This window comes from Hemibagrus wyckioides, linkage group LG23 (assembly GCF_019097595.1).
Source record: "Hemibagrus wyckioides isolate EC202008001 linkage group LG23, SWU_Hwy_1.0, whole genome shotgun sequence".
In the NCBI taxonomy this organism is placed as follows: domain Eukaryota; kingdom Metazoa; phylum Chordata; class Actinopteri; order Siluriformes; family Bagridae; genus Hemibagrus; species Hemibagrus wyckioides.
The window spans coordinates 16,224,416-16,239,568 of record NC_080732.1 but is presented as its reverse complement, the minus strand read 5'-3'; the positions used below and the strand labels follow the sequence as shown (position 1 = coordinate 16,239,568).

At 39.9% G+C, this 15,153-nt stretch overlaps 1 protein-coding gene across 1 annotated transcript in view; it reads left to right on the top strand.

Moving 5' to 3' along the window:
• The window catches only part of iglon5 (IgLON family member 5), a 156,370-nt gene that overhangs the window by 114,326 nt on the left and 26,891 nt on the right, over positions 1 to 15,153 (top strand). Inside the window, exons 2-3 of the mRNA XM_058376703.1 lie at positions 11,175 to 11,256; positions 14,624 to 14,856. Coding sequence (XP_058232686.1) covers positions 11,175 to 11,256; positions 14,624 to 14,856 — 315 coding nt within the window. The remainder of the gene's footprint in view (positions 1 to 11,174; positions 11,257 to 14,623; positions 14,857 to 15,153) is intronic.

Below are 15,153 nucleotides of genomic sequence, written 5' to 3'. Positions count from 1 at the left end.
AAGGCAGGGGTACACCCTGGACAGGTTGCCAGTCCATCACAGGCTGGGTATGTCGGCAAATCAACAAGGCAGAGAGATTTTTCTTATGAGAAAAATTTAAAAATTTATATTAAACATAACTAATCCTGTCAGAATAGGGCTACTGACTTATAACTGTACCTGTAAAAAAAAATTCAACAATAACATGATTTTTCATGAAAGATGGATCATTGAAATTTATTTACAGAGCAAATACAGAGACATTATTACTGAATTATTTAATTCCCTCTATTCCAGGTTGAAGTTGTGTAATTCTTTTTCATATGAACCGCCCGTCTGCCGTTCCTCTCGCTAGCTCATATAGTTAGCCAAGGATGACAGTGCATTTTATTTAATCTTTTTAAAATGACTCACACTCGTCCCATGTGACAGCTAACTCCATCCGATGATCTGTGCAGGATAGTAGTCGTAGCACATGTGGGGTTTTTTTCGTTTTCCTTTATGGCAGAAATAACAGTTTAACTAGTGTATTGATCTCTGAGAGCAAAGGGGGTTTGGGGTTTCTCTCCAAGAAAAAATGGGGGTTAAGATCTGACAGGGCTTCGAGGAAATTCCCGAGTGCCATTCCTGGCAGCTTGAACACTGACTGATTGAAAATACAAACGTGCTTTTACTGACTGATGTGTGCCTGGAGACTGTAATGATATACGCTGGTAAAATAGCCATCCTCTAAACAGATGGAGAAACTGGGAAATTTTCTACATTTTACAGCTGCATGGTACAGACTCAAGGCCAAACCTGCATTTCATGTGGGTTTATTTTCGAGTTTAAACACCCCCCCCCCCAGCTTATTCATGAGAGTATTGCTCATACATTTCAAACTTTCGGGGTGTTCAGTGTCCATGAAGTTTGTGTGTGTGTGTGTGTGTGTCGGCTTGGTGCTAAATTGCAAAAATATCATTGACATCAGCAGCGTGAAATCTATTCAGAAGCATCAAAGAGCAACGTTTCCATCTAGTTACGGGAAAGGAGGTGGTTTTATCACATTCGTAGCTGCTGATAAATCCCATGCTGGAGAGATTTCTTTAAAATAACATGTCGCAGTTTGATGTTGTTTGAAATTGTAGTTGGTTTCCGCGTATGTCTCAGAGGGAACTCAGATCTGGTAAGCGGATCAAAGGTACGAAAATAATGTCTAAAGACGGGCTATGTGACTAAAATATGTACAGAAATGGATTTGCACGTATTTGAATGTCAAATATGTTGCCGTGACTTACGTAGGAACGAGCTGAAGAGTCGGAATTAAAGTAACAGTTTAAAATAAAATAAAATAAAGTAAAATAAAATAAAATGAAAAACAAATAACCCAACCACGTCTGCTAAAATACATTTGCCTGCACATTGCTATTTAAATAACAATAGCTCTTTCAGAAGGAGCTCAATTTCTGGGCCAGAGACAACGTATCCTAGTATGGCAATCATGTGATCGTGTCATTTTAAGCTCGTGGGATCAATACAGGTTTAGAATTCATTTTATACTTCCAGTTTTATAATAAAGTATACATTAGTGTTGTTAGAACGAAGACTGTTATAACAAAATAATGAAAACCAGCTCCAGTTTAGTGCTTTATGGTTACTACAGTGACTGCTTTTATTCATAAAAGCTCCCAACTTTGTGGGAACAGTTTGGGGATGACCCCCTTCCTGTTCCAACATGACTGCGCACCAGTGCACAAAGCAAGGTCCATAAAGACATGGATGAGGGAGTTTGGTGTGGAGGAAGTTCACAGAGTCCTGACCTCAACCCCATAGAAAACCTATGGGATGAATTAGAGTGGAGACCGTGAGCCATACCTTCTCGTCCATCATCAGTGCCTGACCTCACAAATGCACTTCTGGAGGAATGGTCAAAAATTCCCATAAACACACTCCTAATCCTTGTGGAAAGCCTTCCCAGAAGAGTTGAAGCTGCTAGGTCAAACCAAATGCATTTTAAATTCAATTAATGTGCAGGCCAGTCAAGTTCCTCCACACCAAACTCGCTCATCCATGTCTTTATGGACCTTGCTTTGTGCACTGGTGTGCAGTCATGTTGGAACAGGAAGGGGTCATCCCCAAACTGTTTCCACAATGTTGGGAGCATGAAATTGTCCAAAATGTCTTGGTATGAAGCTGAAGCATTAAGAGTTCCTTTCACTGGAACAAGCCCAACCCCTGAAAAACAACACCTGAATTCAATGATTTGGAGGGGTGTCCCAAAACTTTTGCCACCATAGTGTATACATGTATAAAAATAAACATAAGATACAGCACTGATACAATTATAACAACATATTTTGCTACGCAACACAAGATTTTGGGTAAAAAGTGCTTCAGAAAATGCATTATTTCAATCAAAATGACAGATTACATAAAACATGCAGCATGGAATAAGTTAATAAATCATGGATTATGGTTAAGCAGGACACGATGCGATCCCTTCTTAACCTCTGCACCCTTTAATCGAAGTGAAATTGTCACAGATAGACGTCCAGCCGAGCCGCTGACCTTTTGCCCTCGGAGTATACAAATGCCCTTTATAGTGGGCGTGTATGATAATTAGAGTTTACTTTATAACAACTGGGTGACAAGATTCTTCTCCATTTATTGTATATTATTATATTAGATCAGCTTTGGCACAAATCGCTCAGCTTACTGTATTAAAAGTGAGTCTCCTTATGGAGGCTCTTGAAGATAATGGAGTGTATTATAGTGAAAATATACATATGTATACAGCTACATTAGCTTCTTCACTCCAGCGCAAAGCTAATGGAGTAAACACCTAACATATCTGGGTTAATGAAGATGATATTTTCTTCAGTGATCCATTCCTTTAAACTTTTCATGTGTTTCAGTAGGTGCTGAACAGTGAGCATGATTATGAGTGGTGTTATGATAGAAGTGGGAGTGGTTTGGTTTAGAGAACAGCATTCAATTTCCCAACATTCCCTGCATCCCCGAATTTCTCATAAGTTATATGTGTATACACATACAACCTCGACAAACTTCCCTTTTAGAAAGTTAACTCTTCTGCCCAATCATCTATTTGCAGACCACATCCATCTGAAATGTGTGTGTGTGTGTGTGTGTGTGTGGAGTGATTTGTCTTGTGCCAGGAGCAAGTGGCATCCAGAGGGCACCCTTTCCTTCTCCATCATTCAGTGTCAACACACAGAGAGAGAGAGAGAGACATGTGGAGTAGAGTCGAGAGGATCTGTGGGTGGAAAATAGAGTGTGTGTGTGTGTGTGTGTGTGCGCATGCACGTACAAGAGAGATTGGAGGGGTCAATGCGGCCTGGCCAGTGTTAATGGGATCAGACGCCAAAGAAACGGGATCTGTCTGCCAGTTAATGTTTAATCCTCTTGCGCCTCGGGCTTCTACCATCTGATAATCCTCCGGCCGCCTGTCTTCATCACCGAGGTGGCGGAGGAAAGCGCCTCCGTAAATATTTAATGGGCTGTAGTGTGCCACTGTTAATCATGTGTGTGTGTGTGTGTGTGTGTGTGTGTGCCACCTTCTCTCTATATCCCCCTCCTCCTTCTCCCATGCCATCCTTCCGCCCTCTCTTCGTTCGCCCCTCGTTCCACATCTCTTCTGCTGCATTCTGATCCTCCCTCCCTCCCTCCTTGGCTTTCTTCTTTGCTTCATGCTTTTCTGAATCTGTGTTTTCTTTTTTCTCCCCCTCTTCGATCTGACACCACTCATAAGCGGATTATTCTGCCTCTTCTCGCCGCTTTCCTCGTCTTTATTTGTTCGGCAAGGGCAACAAGTAGACGTACGGTACGACGGTAGAAGACGGTGCGGTTTGTCCGGTCTGAATCTGACTTGCTCTGCTTAATGACTCTGAGCTGGAAGCGAGTGCGATTACACAGCCGAGTGTGTAAAAGTCAAAAGGATACAAATCATGTTTAAATTAATGTCCTGCAGCGGATGGGGGAATCGTGCACTGCGAGCCGAGACGAACATGTGTTTCGAGGCCGTGTAACCGGACAGAGCCGTCCACGGCCGGGTGAGGGTGAAGGACAGGTTAAGGATTAGACGTATGCAGATATTAAATTTTCATATCACAATAAACGCCTAACGTTTTATCACCGTTTATGATCCTGTCGCTATATAGGGTTTTAAAAAATGAGTACATTACCGAAGCATTATCACTCAGTCAGAGTGACAGTTTTACGATCGATTTTTAAGGAACTCTTCTCTGGTGAACATCATGAGATTGTATTCTTCGACAAGGACACAGTAAGCACCCCAGCTGACCTTGTACTGCCCTTGAATGAGACAGGCTTGAAAAATACCCAACATATTGGGCAGCGCTTTCCTGAATAGAAAATAGTCATGTATCACAGCTTATACCGAAGCGCTGCTGAATTCTCGATTCTGATTGGTCAGCAGCACTGGCGGTAGTTGCGGATGTAGTAGGTTTATATTAATGCACTTCTTCTACAATCACAGGTCATTCATGTTAGACATGATCAGGGTTAATAGTTTAAAATAAACGTTATTAGCAAAGCTTTCTGTAAGGAGATGTTCATTTATGGAAAGAGTCTCCAGTTTCAGTGCTTTAAAAAACCTTGTCTGGCTTCCCCATTTCTTCTTAACATGACAAAGTAAGAGAGAATAAAGACAGGCGACAACAGTTTAGAGCTGTTAGGAACAGGAACCGGCTTGTTTTGCAGATGTTCCGCAACATTAAGTAAAGTAACTTACACAACTATTACTACAACTGGAAATATGTCATTCTTTATGCTATTTAATGAGGAAATGTTATTGTCAACAAATAGCTGTGATATAATAGGAAGAAAACACTTCACGATGAGCTGCGGGATCATCAGAGTGGTAATAGTAAGTCTACTTCACACAGGGCCACATCGCACTGCCATGTCGCTAAAGATTTCCCTTAAAACAACACGCCATGCCGTGCTTTGCATCCTTACATATCATAAAACTAATTATCGGTACGATTCAACAACACCATGTTGCTCTGACTTTCCGAATTTACAGTCTAACACATACAAATTGGTGATAAACCATTTTTTTCCTCTCCTTGAATATGAAATGTGACCCGGAAATATCATTAGAGTTTCGTCCAACAAGCAAACGATTACACGAAATTGTTCTCGATTTTATGCTAATTAGTTATTGTGCTGTAAAATCTACTGCGAAATAAGTGGCAACAAAGCACAGAGAGTGTGTGTCAGCTTAATGAGATTGTCTAGCTGGCATAAATCTTTTTCTTACAGTAAATCTTCGAGGTTAAAACAAAATAATCAGCTAACACTTTATATAAGTGTTTGTTAAAATTAGTGAGCTAAAAGTATTTATTTTCCTGACATCCTTCTAGGGCTTTTTTTCTTTTCTTTTTCTTTCATTTGACTTCTAGCTTCATAGCAGGGTTTGTGTATGGTGGCGAGCTAACATCCCTGCGGTAACATCAAAGTTAGCAAACTTTTTTTGCTAGCTAAACAGAACACTAAATATTGAAATATTGAATTAAATATAATTTTAATTTGTGTGTGTGTGCTGAATAAACTTGTGTATGTCTTCAGTGTTAATATTCCTTAAATAACTCCAAAATCTCTGAGGAAAACTCAAGTATATGAGCTAACTACTAAAGCTTACAAACAATGTTAGCCAGGTGTAAAGTAGCTAGTTAGCTAAATGAGGTAATAAATAGTAACCTTTTGCATTTCTTTAGTGATTTTTCTTGCATTTGCTTGACTGAGTATAACTCTATCCTAGCGCTGTCTTTGTTAGCTGACTGAGCTTCTCCAAGTACAACATAAAATAAAAACATATGAGCTAACCGCTAATTTCCAAGCACATTAATAAGCTAACGCTGAATTTTTGTACTCCATCCCTTTTCTTTAGGTCTTAACTTAAATATTCTGGCTGTGGAATATAACATAGCTCTGTGTTTCTTTTGTGAGCTGAAGGAGCTTGTGTATTTAGTCAATGAAATATTTGTATTATTTCTGTGGTTAAATCAAATGTACGAGGTACATAACTAGCTAGTTACATGTAGGAACAAATGTTAACTTACCTTATACGACTCCCTAGATTTTTGTATCCTGTTCGCCTTTCAAAAGATTTTCTGAAATAAATTCCAGCATAGCTTTGGGCTTGTCAGCTCAACTGTGTATATCTTTTATATCAATATTTCTGAGGTAAAATAAAACATAGCAGCTAACGATTTAGCTTAGAAACAATGTTTGTCCGGCCTCATGGAAGCTAGCTAGTTAAATGTGGTAATAAATTTTTACCTTACCTTAAACATTCCTCTGGATTTTAGTATTTCATTTCAGGATCGTTTCCTTTAATGTTCTGGCTGAGTGAAAATCTAACATAGCGCTTTGTTTGTCAGCTGAATGAGCTTGTGTAACTACAATATTCCTGAGGTTAAAACAAATAAGTAAGGAAAGCAGATCTATGTTCTCAGGGTTCTATGTTCCCTGGATTTATATGGCACATAAAGAACACTTTAAAAGGGTCCTAGGTTCTCAGGGTTCATTCATTATGTGCCATATAAATCTAGGGAACATGGGACCCTAGGAACATAGGAATGCTGGTACATGTGAGCAAACTGCTGACTTATAAGCTGGTCAAATAAAAAAAAGCATCCGGCATATTAATATTATTTGTAAATCTATAAATAAATGTATAAGATGATAAATTATAGCTTGCCATGAAATTTGGCCAGTGCTGCACTAAATTATTGTAATTCATTTTTTTAGCCTTTCTGACTCCATAAAAATAATTTAAACTGATTAGAGTGAATGATGTGTTAATAAAGTGAAATGTACTCTATATTAGACTGGAAGAAATATGCTATTTACTGATTTAATATTTTATCTGATATATTCAGTAAATAACACATGAAATGAAGTTTAGTAAATTAGCTGTAAATCTATTGAATCATTTCGAATACATTTAAAAATTTTGACCTCTAGTGACCCTGAGACTCCAAGAATTCTTTAAAAAATCATTATTGAGATAGCTAAGGGAACAACGCACTGGGAATATATCACCTTAAGATCACATAGATATGATTCCTTTGGGACTTTCCATGAGGTTCATGTGTACATAATCTCAGACGTAATCTTTTTTCTGTTTTCTCAGTGGTCAAGTTTTTATTTTGTCATATATTCAGGGCGCTGTTTGTGCCGACCGGGCTGAATGTATGCCAGAGCTATGGAAGGTCGGGAATTGTCTGGAGAGAGAACGTGTTGTAGTTTGGAAAGAAAGTTAAAAAGCGACAGCTTGTCCATGAGAGCAGCTTCTCTCCACTGATTGAATCCTCCAGCCCAATGCGATAGCAGCCAGCACAAAACTGCAAGGTTATATCAATTTTGCTGGAGCGGGTGTACAGTCATAAAGTGTCTCTCGAATTTCACCCACCCACGCTCCCCTCCTCCTGCTACTCTGTGCATTCCCTTTATTCCTTTTTGCACCTCTGTTCTGCTATCTCATCTCTCTCTCTCTCTCTCTCTCTCTCTCTCTCAAGACACAATCTCTCACTACATTACCCATTCGTTTCTCGTCACTCCCTGCTTTCTCCCTCCCTCATACTCACATCTCTGTTTCTCACTCACACACCCTTGGTGTATTATTAATGCTGAAGGGTGGCGGCTGTGTGCCGTGAGGCTCCCAGGTGTTTTCACACCCTGTCTGTGATCCTTAGCAGCTGAGGGCTGCGTCTGACAGCAGGATGTGAGGCAGTGGATCTTGTAATGCAGCTTCCTCTATAAACTCACCTGCTCTGTCTCTATACAACGAACTTGCACCGAATTCCAATCTTTTATACCACACACCAACACCCAACCAATCAGGGCAAGGAGGCATCTCTATTCATATGTCAGTCTTGTCAAATCAAGAAAGGTCCGTCTTTTGAATGACGATTCAGGTATTCTAGCCTCGACAGATAGCTTCAGGGAACTTCTGTTGAAAATTGTTGAGTGCACCTATAAACAGAATGCTTATGTTGGGTAAACAATGTAAAGAAATCGATCTGCCAACATTTCTTCTTCGAATGCATTTCCTAGGTATATGTTATGGACAAATTGTCCCATCCAAAATACAGCTGGCGACTTAAGTCCAAAAATTTCAAAGGGAAAGTTACATGTATTCAGACTCGGGTTACGCACATGCTTGAAGTCAGTCTTATTGAGTTCATCGCTAAGATTCTACAAATCACCTCTCAAATATAGCTAACTACTAAGCTTATAAACAAGGTTATAAAGGTATAAACAAGGTTAGCCAGGTCTCACAGTAACTAGCTACCTGAACAAGGTAATAAATATAAACGTTTTAGTAATGTTGGGACTTATATTTTCTGACTGATGGAAATTCTAACATAAAACTGTCTTTGTTTGTCACCTGAATGAGCTTGTTTAACTCCAACATCTCTGAGGTAAAATAAAAATATATGAGCTAACCGCTCGTTTCCAAGTGTATTAATAAACTTTAAATGGAAAGCTAGCAGTTAAACAAGGCAATAAACATTAACTTACCTCATAATTCATCGTGTCCTTCTGGATTTTTCTATTCCCTTTTCCCTTTTTTAGATCTTTTTTTTTTTTTTTTTTAAATATTCTGGTTGTGATATTATAAGATAGCTGAAAGCGCTGAATAGCTAAAGGAGCTTGTGTATATCTTCAATAAAAAATATTTCCTTCAACATATCTGAGGTAAAAATATATGAGCTATCCAGGACCTCATATTTATAGTTTAAAGTTTATTAACAAATGTTATGCCTTACCTAATGTTAAATGCAGTAATAAATGTATTAATACATGAGGTAATAAACACATATTACTTCAACTGGACTTTTTCCATATTGCACACATATACACTTTATTCACAAACAGCAATAGTACATTCGTATCACTTTATTCATATTCATATCATTGGTCACTGTATTGTATTTATATATATATATATATATATATATATATTTATATATATATATATATATATATATATATGTATATATACTTTATTTTTCTACTATATTTCTACTGACTGAAATTCATGAAGTATTGTTTCTGTCAGCTGAATTGTGCATATCTTTGTATAATTGAGTATAAACCTTCATATAAACCCCTGAGGTCATGTGATGGCTCTTGAGTCGAAGTGTCTGAGAAAAAGAAATCTGTAATTCTACCTGAGGTCTTATAACGCTCTATATAATTTTAAGTATTAAGTCCTTGCTCGCACAGAAACCGGCCCGTAGAGAATAAGCATTGCATTTCCAGTGTAACTCAGTGTTTATCCAGAGTGTGTACCATTAACACCACGTTAAGACTCTATAATTGAAAGTATTTATGTTTAATAAGATATGCATATTTGCTTATGCATACTGTTCTGGATTAAACCTTATGCATGCAAAAAATGTACCCTGTATGATATCCTAGCTAAAATAGTGCATTAAGCCAGACAGCGAACAGGGAATGGAGTGTATATTAAAACCAGAGGTGCCAATTGAGTTGTGAAAATGGGAATTGAGTGGGAAATAGGGAATACCAACCCCCTATCCCCCTCCCAGTCATTCCATTTACGGCTCTCCCTGTGTTGTTTTGGGGCTTTAGCTTATGTACACATCATCTATTTAACGGCTGTGTGTGTGTGTGTGTATTCCCCAGGTTTCCCGGCATTTGTGAGTGTATGAGTGTGCAAGGGGAAGCACTGAATTGAATTAACCTCAATACGCTACGTCAATGAACTGCTGTTGTTCCACATGGGCGAGAGAAAGTAGCTGCTGCTGCAATAAACACACACACACGCACACACACACTTAGTACATCAAGCACCCGTCTATTGCTCTCACAGACACAGGCACAGAGTGCCGCAGTCGCTGGCACAGTATTAGCTGCCGTCGCTAATGTGATTAGACCTTTCAGCTGGAGACTTTCAGACAGGGGAGAGAAGAGGGAAAGAGAAGAGCAAAGGAAAAGGAGAGAGAGAAGGATTGGGAGAGAGCTAATGTTCCGCTCTAGTGCTTTAAAGGTTGTGGGTTCAAATCCCACAGATTTGCCACTGCTTGGTCCTCGAGCTCCGAGCAAGAGTTTTAACCCTTGACTCTTTGTTTGGAATAGATTTATCCTGTCTTGGGATAAAACTGTCTACCAAATAAAATAATGAAAATGTTAAAAACAAATCCTCTTTCATACAGTGCTCAAACTGAATAAATGCACTGTCTTGTGTATTTCCACTCTCTGTCTCTTCCCACTCTCATTGCTTTACTCTATTTAAACGTGACACTGTCTCGAGTTGCTTTTCCTTTTCATTAGACTCGGGCTATTTGCTGTCTCCATTCCATGCACTAATTAAAAAAAAAAAAAAAAAGCAGCCGGACGCAGATGCAGCACTGCTCAGAAATTTTTTTTTGCCTCATTCTCTTGACGAATTGTCGCTTTTGCTGCCTTCTGCACTAAAACACAACATAAAATCTCCTCGAGCCTCTTCTTCTTTCTTCATAAGACAGCGCATATTAAACCTCGAGGGCAGGAACTGCCAAATATTGACTGGAAGATATTAAAGATGGCAGGGGTGTGGTGGAGAAGCGAGGCCACACTGCCACTAACCTGGACTCGATGACGGAAGTGTGATGTGGTGTGATATCAGCGTCATGGAGTTTTTTATTTTACAATAGCTGTATGAACCAAAGTAGGTTTGATGTATACAAAGTGCTGGCTTGCAGGTTACAGGTTCCGAGTGTGTGTGTGTGTGTGTGTGTGTGTCAGTAATTGTACCTGACCTCATGTCTATCCAATGCGACAATATGTTATTTGTATGCAGTGACTTTGCGAGTGTGACCGCACTAGTGTGTATGTGTGTGTGTGATATTGCATCCCTCGTGCGGCCAGGCCTGTCCCTTCATTTCACGCTCTGCCGCCTCTGTGTGAATCCTCTTCCCACGGCTCATTATCGGGCCTCTTTGGCGGGCGCACGGTCGGCCCGTACGCCCAATCATTATTCAAATACACGGAGGCCTGGCGCACACTCCCATGCTTGTGTACTCATTACTCTGTCCTCAGAAATAACTAAGTAAACTTCCAAGAAAATTGGCTCCATGACGTTGTGGTAGCCGTGTCGTGCTTGAATAACAGAATTATGTTAAACACCTTCTTTCTGTCTTTCTTGCTTTTCTTGACAGGACCCAGCAGTGTCCAGGCGGTGGAGTTTGGTTATTTCCCTGACAACATTACAGTGCTGGAAGGGCAGAGCGTCATTTTGAGGTGATCCGCTATATATGCACACATGCATACACACACACACACACACACACACAGACGTATACACATACGCCCACTTATGGGGCTAAATCCAATCCAGAGTCCATCATATGATATGATGCACATGGAAATATGTGATCTACAATTATACTTATGAGACATGAATTCAAAAAAGCCAATAATTAATTATTTATTGATATGTTTCAGTGTGATATAAATCCACGTGGGCTGCACTTTATTCAGGCATTTAGGCCACACCTCTTTTACTGAACGGACAGCTACTGAGGCCAAGCATCTTTCACTCAGCTGAATTGATGGCACAACTTTTAGAATTGGACTAACAGCTAGCCATCAGGGGGATTGACAAACAAACACTAAAGCCACACCTCCTTCACTATAAAAACAAACACTAAAGCCACACCTCCTTCACTATAAAAACAAACACTAAGGCCACGCCTCCTTCACTATAAAGACACACTCTAAGGCCACACCATGCTTCACTATAAGGCCAAACATTAAGGCCGCACCTCTTTCACTGAAAAGACAAACACTAAGGACACACTTCGTTCACTGGAAAAATAAACACTAAGGCCACACCTGCTTCACTGCAAAGACAAACATTAAGGCCACACCTCCTTTACTATAAAGACACACATTAAGGCCACACCCCCTCCATTATAAAGACAAACACTACAGCCACACCTCCTTCACTGGAAAAACAAACACTAAGGCCACACCTCCTTCATTGCAAAGACAAACACTAAGGCGACACGTTCTTTACTATAAAGACAAACACTAAGGCCACACCTCCATCACTGGAAAGACAAACATTGAGGTCACACTCCCTTCACTATAAAGAGACACACTAAGGCCCCACCTCCTTCACTATAAAGACAAACACTAAGGCCCCACCTCCTTCGCTAAAAAGACAAACACTAGAGCCACACCTCCTTCACTATAAAGATACACATTAAGGCTACACCTCCTTCACTATAAAGACAAACACTAAGGCCACACCTCCCTTATTGCAAAGACAAACTGTAAGGCCACACCTCCTTCACTGATTTAACATGCAGGTCAAGAAAGAGAGAAATTCCAAAATTTTATTCTCCTGATAATGTGATTGGTTAGCTTTAATACCATGTTTTTATTTATTTTTGGAAAAATGGGTACTATTACCCTAACCTCCAAAGTGATGGGTATTCTGCATCTGCTGATTGTGTGATTTTGTATTCCAAAGTAAAAAATACTCAACTATACTGTATAGTGAAAAAGATAATCATTTCAGTGATACTTAATGGTACTACTTTTGGATTGTAACACAAGTATAATCTGTTCTTGTACAGTGGAACTCTTTAGTTTACTGTTTGTCACATCCTGTACTGTTTGACACTGTAGTTGTGCAGCACAGGGCTCTGTTGTGAGTCTCAACGCTCAGCGTTCACAAAACCCTCACAAGTGTTCTCTTTAGTATTCCACACACACACAGAGCACAAGTGAGGGTTGATTTCATACCCGTATCGTCTGTTGAGTGAAAGTCAAAGTCGTCATGAAGTGGGACACTGGGATCTCTTGAGGTTTTTCAACCCAGACACGTGCCACACTGGAACTCGGCACTGACATCTCGTGGCATAACGCAATCACAACGCAATCACAACGCTGCGAAAAATAAGGCTGCTTTGGCAGCAGCTGATTATGTGTGATTATCACCGAGTCACAAGGCTCATCACACATGTATCAACAAAACCAAAATGAAGTTTGCTGTAGGGCAACACGAGTAGAAGTGTTAGGACCGAATTTACACGAGCTGGCTTAATGTTTCATGTTAAAAAAAAGTCCTAACTTTGGCTAGGTGTGTAATTTTATGACACGTTAATCCTTAATATAATAAATACAAAACACAAATTGATGCCATCTGCATATCTTAGAAATCTGCATATATTTCAAGGAAGTCAAGGAATTCTTAAAAATATGATATTAATGTACGTAATTCATTTGTACTTTTATTGTGACCTTGTATGGTTGATGCTACGCATAGTCTGTGTTTAATAATTCAGAGATTGTGTTGTTATTTAAAAAGAAAAACATACAGTATGATTGTTGATACGGTGGAGTTTTTTTAAGGAGATATTTATTTACCGTTTAGGGAAGGAGTCTCCAGTGTCGAGAGCTTTGGAGCTGGAACTGGAAATTCTCCATGAATTTCATACTTTCCCGTTTCTAGTAACCTGATAAGCTAAGTTTTTTTTTATTAACTTCAAAGGAGACTGAGCTTTTATACCAAAAGTGCTAAACAGGAACTAACTTGATTCATGGATGTTCCATTAAGCTACAGTAAGTATAAGTGGATAAAAACACTACGTGACTTCGTTAAGCCCAACTCAGAATGTCATGTTACTGAAAAATAATTAACTTAGTTTCTTGGCAAGAGTAACGGCTTTGTGTGGGGTCACTGATTATTTTCCCAGAACTGCACTAAGACAATATATTGATTTGCATTGATCTGGAGTGACCCTTCGCTTTAATGGGACAAATGGAGCCAAACGCACCGCTTTGTTTCGCTGTTTCGATTTACTCCTTTGGAAAAAAATCAATACAAGAGCCTAATCCAGAATTTCTGCCCTCTACTGCCCCTGACTAATCAGGACCAGGGTCAAGAGAGTTTCTTTATGTTGTCTCTGTATTGGTTATAAGGTCAGGACATTGTAAGTGCAGGCATATCTATTAGAGGTCAACATTAGAAATTACCATAAGAAGAAGCTTTTGTCACATATACAGTACAGCACAGGGTTAGCCATGATGCATCAGCCTTGGAGCAGAGAGTGTTGGGGGCCTCGCTCAGGGGCCCAACAGCATCAGCTTAACAATGCTGGGTCTTGAACCCCAATCTTCCAATCAACAGCCCAGAGCTAAAACCACTTGAGCTACCGCTGCCTCTGGGTTTTTGCATATTCCTAATAAGCTGGGGTCAGAGCACAGGGTCAGTCATCATGTGGCAGCAGGTGGGGTTAAGGAACTTGCTTAAGGGCTCAGTGTTGGTGGCTTGAACCCCGACCTTCTGTTCAGTGACCCAGCACCTTGACCACTGAGCCACCACGTTGACCTACCAAAGAAATTTGGAGAAAATAAGAAAGAAGTAATCTAGAAAAAAAAGGGAACACAGCTTGAAATTGGGTCTAACAAGACCAATAACCTGAGATTGGTGTAGACGGTAATGGGAGCAGAAGTTCAGGATGGAGCTTGAGGAATGAGACGATGGGCAGTAGAAAGCAGTGAGCAGGACATGGAAAGACACAACCTGTGGTTAAATCATCAGTGGATACAGGAGAATAATCACGATCAGCAGCAACACATTTTAATCTTCTCGCAGGTGTAAGATCGACGAGGAGGTGACCCACAAGGCCTGGCTGAACCGCTCTAACATCCTGTTCACGGGAAATGAGAAGTGGTCTCTGGACACACGAGTGTCGATGGCTAACAACAACGAAAGTGATTTCTCCATCCAGATCGAGCGGGTGGCCGTGGCCGATGAGGGTCCGTACACGTGCAGCTTTCAGGCGCGAACCAAGCCACGCACTGCACACGTCTACCTCATCGTCCAAGGTCAGGCTTTATTTGTTTGTTCATTTATGATACTTACGCATTTTTAATTCTATTATATTTGCTAGCTTGTCACTTGTACCTGTTTTTTTGCCATATGCTTTGTCAAACTTATAGCCATATTGGTGTCTAGGTCATCCTGGTCCTTTCAACAGTACAATATGTGTGAATATATTATCAATATTTTTGTTAATGTAATCAAACTATTTAGTATTCAGGACATGCTTGCTGCACAAATCAGGTTTGACTCATTACCAAGATCTCACGAGTGGAAATCGAATCCCACACTCAACCATTTCG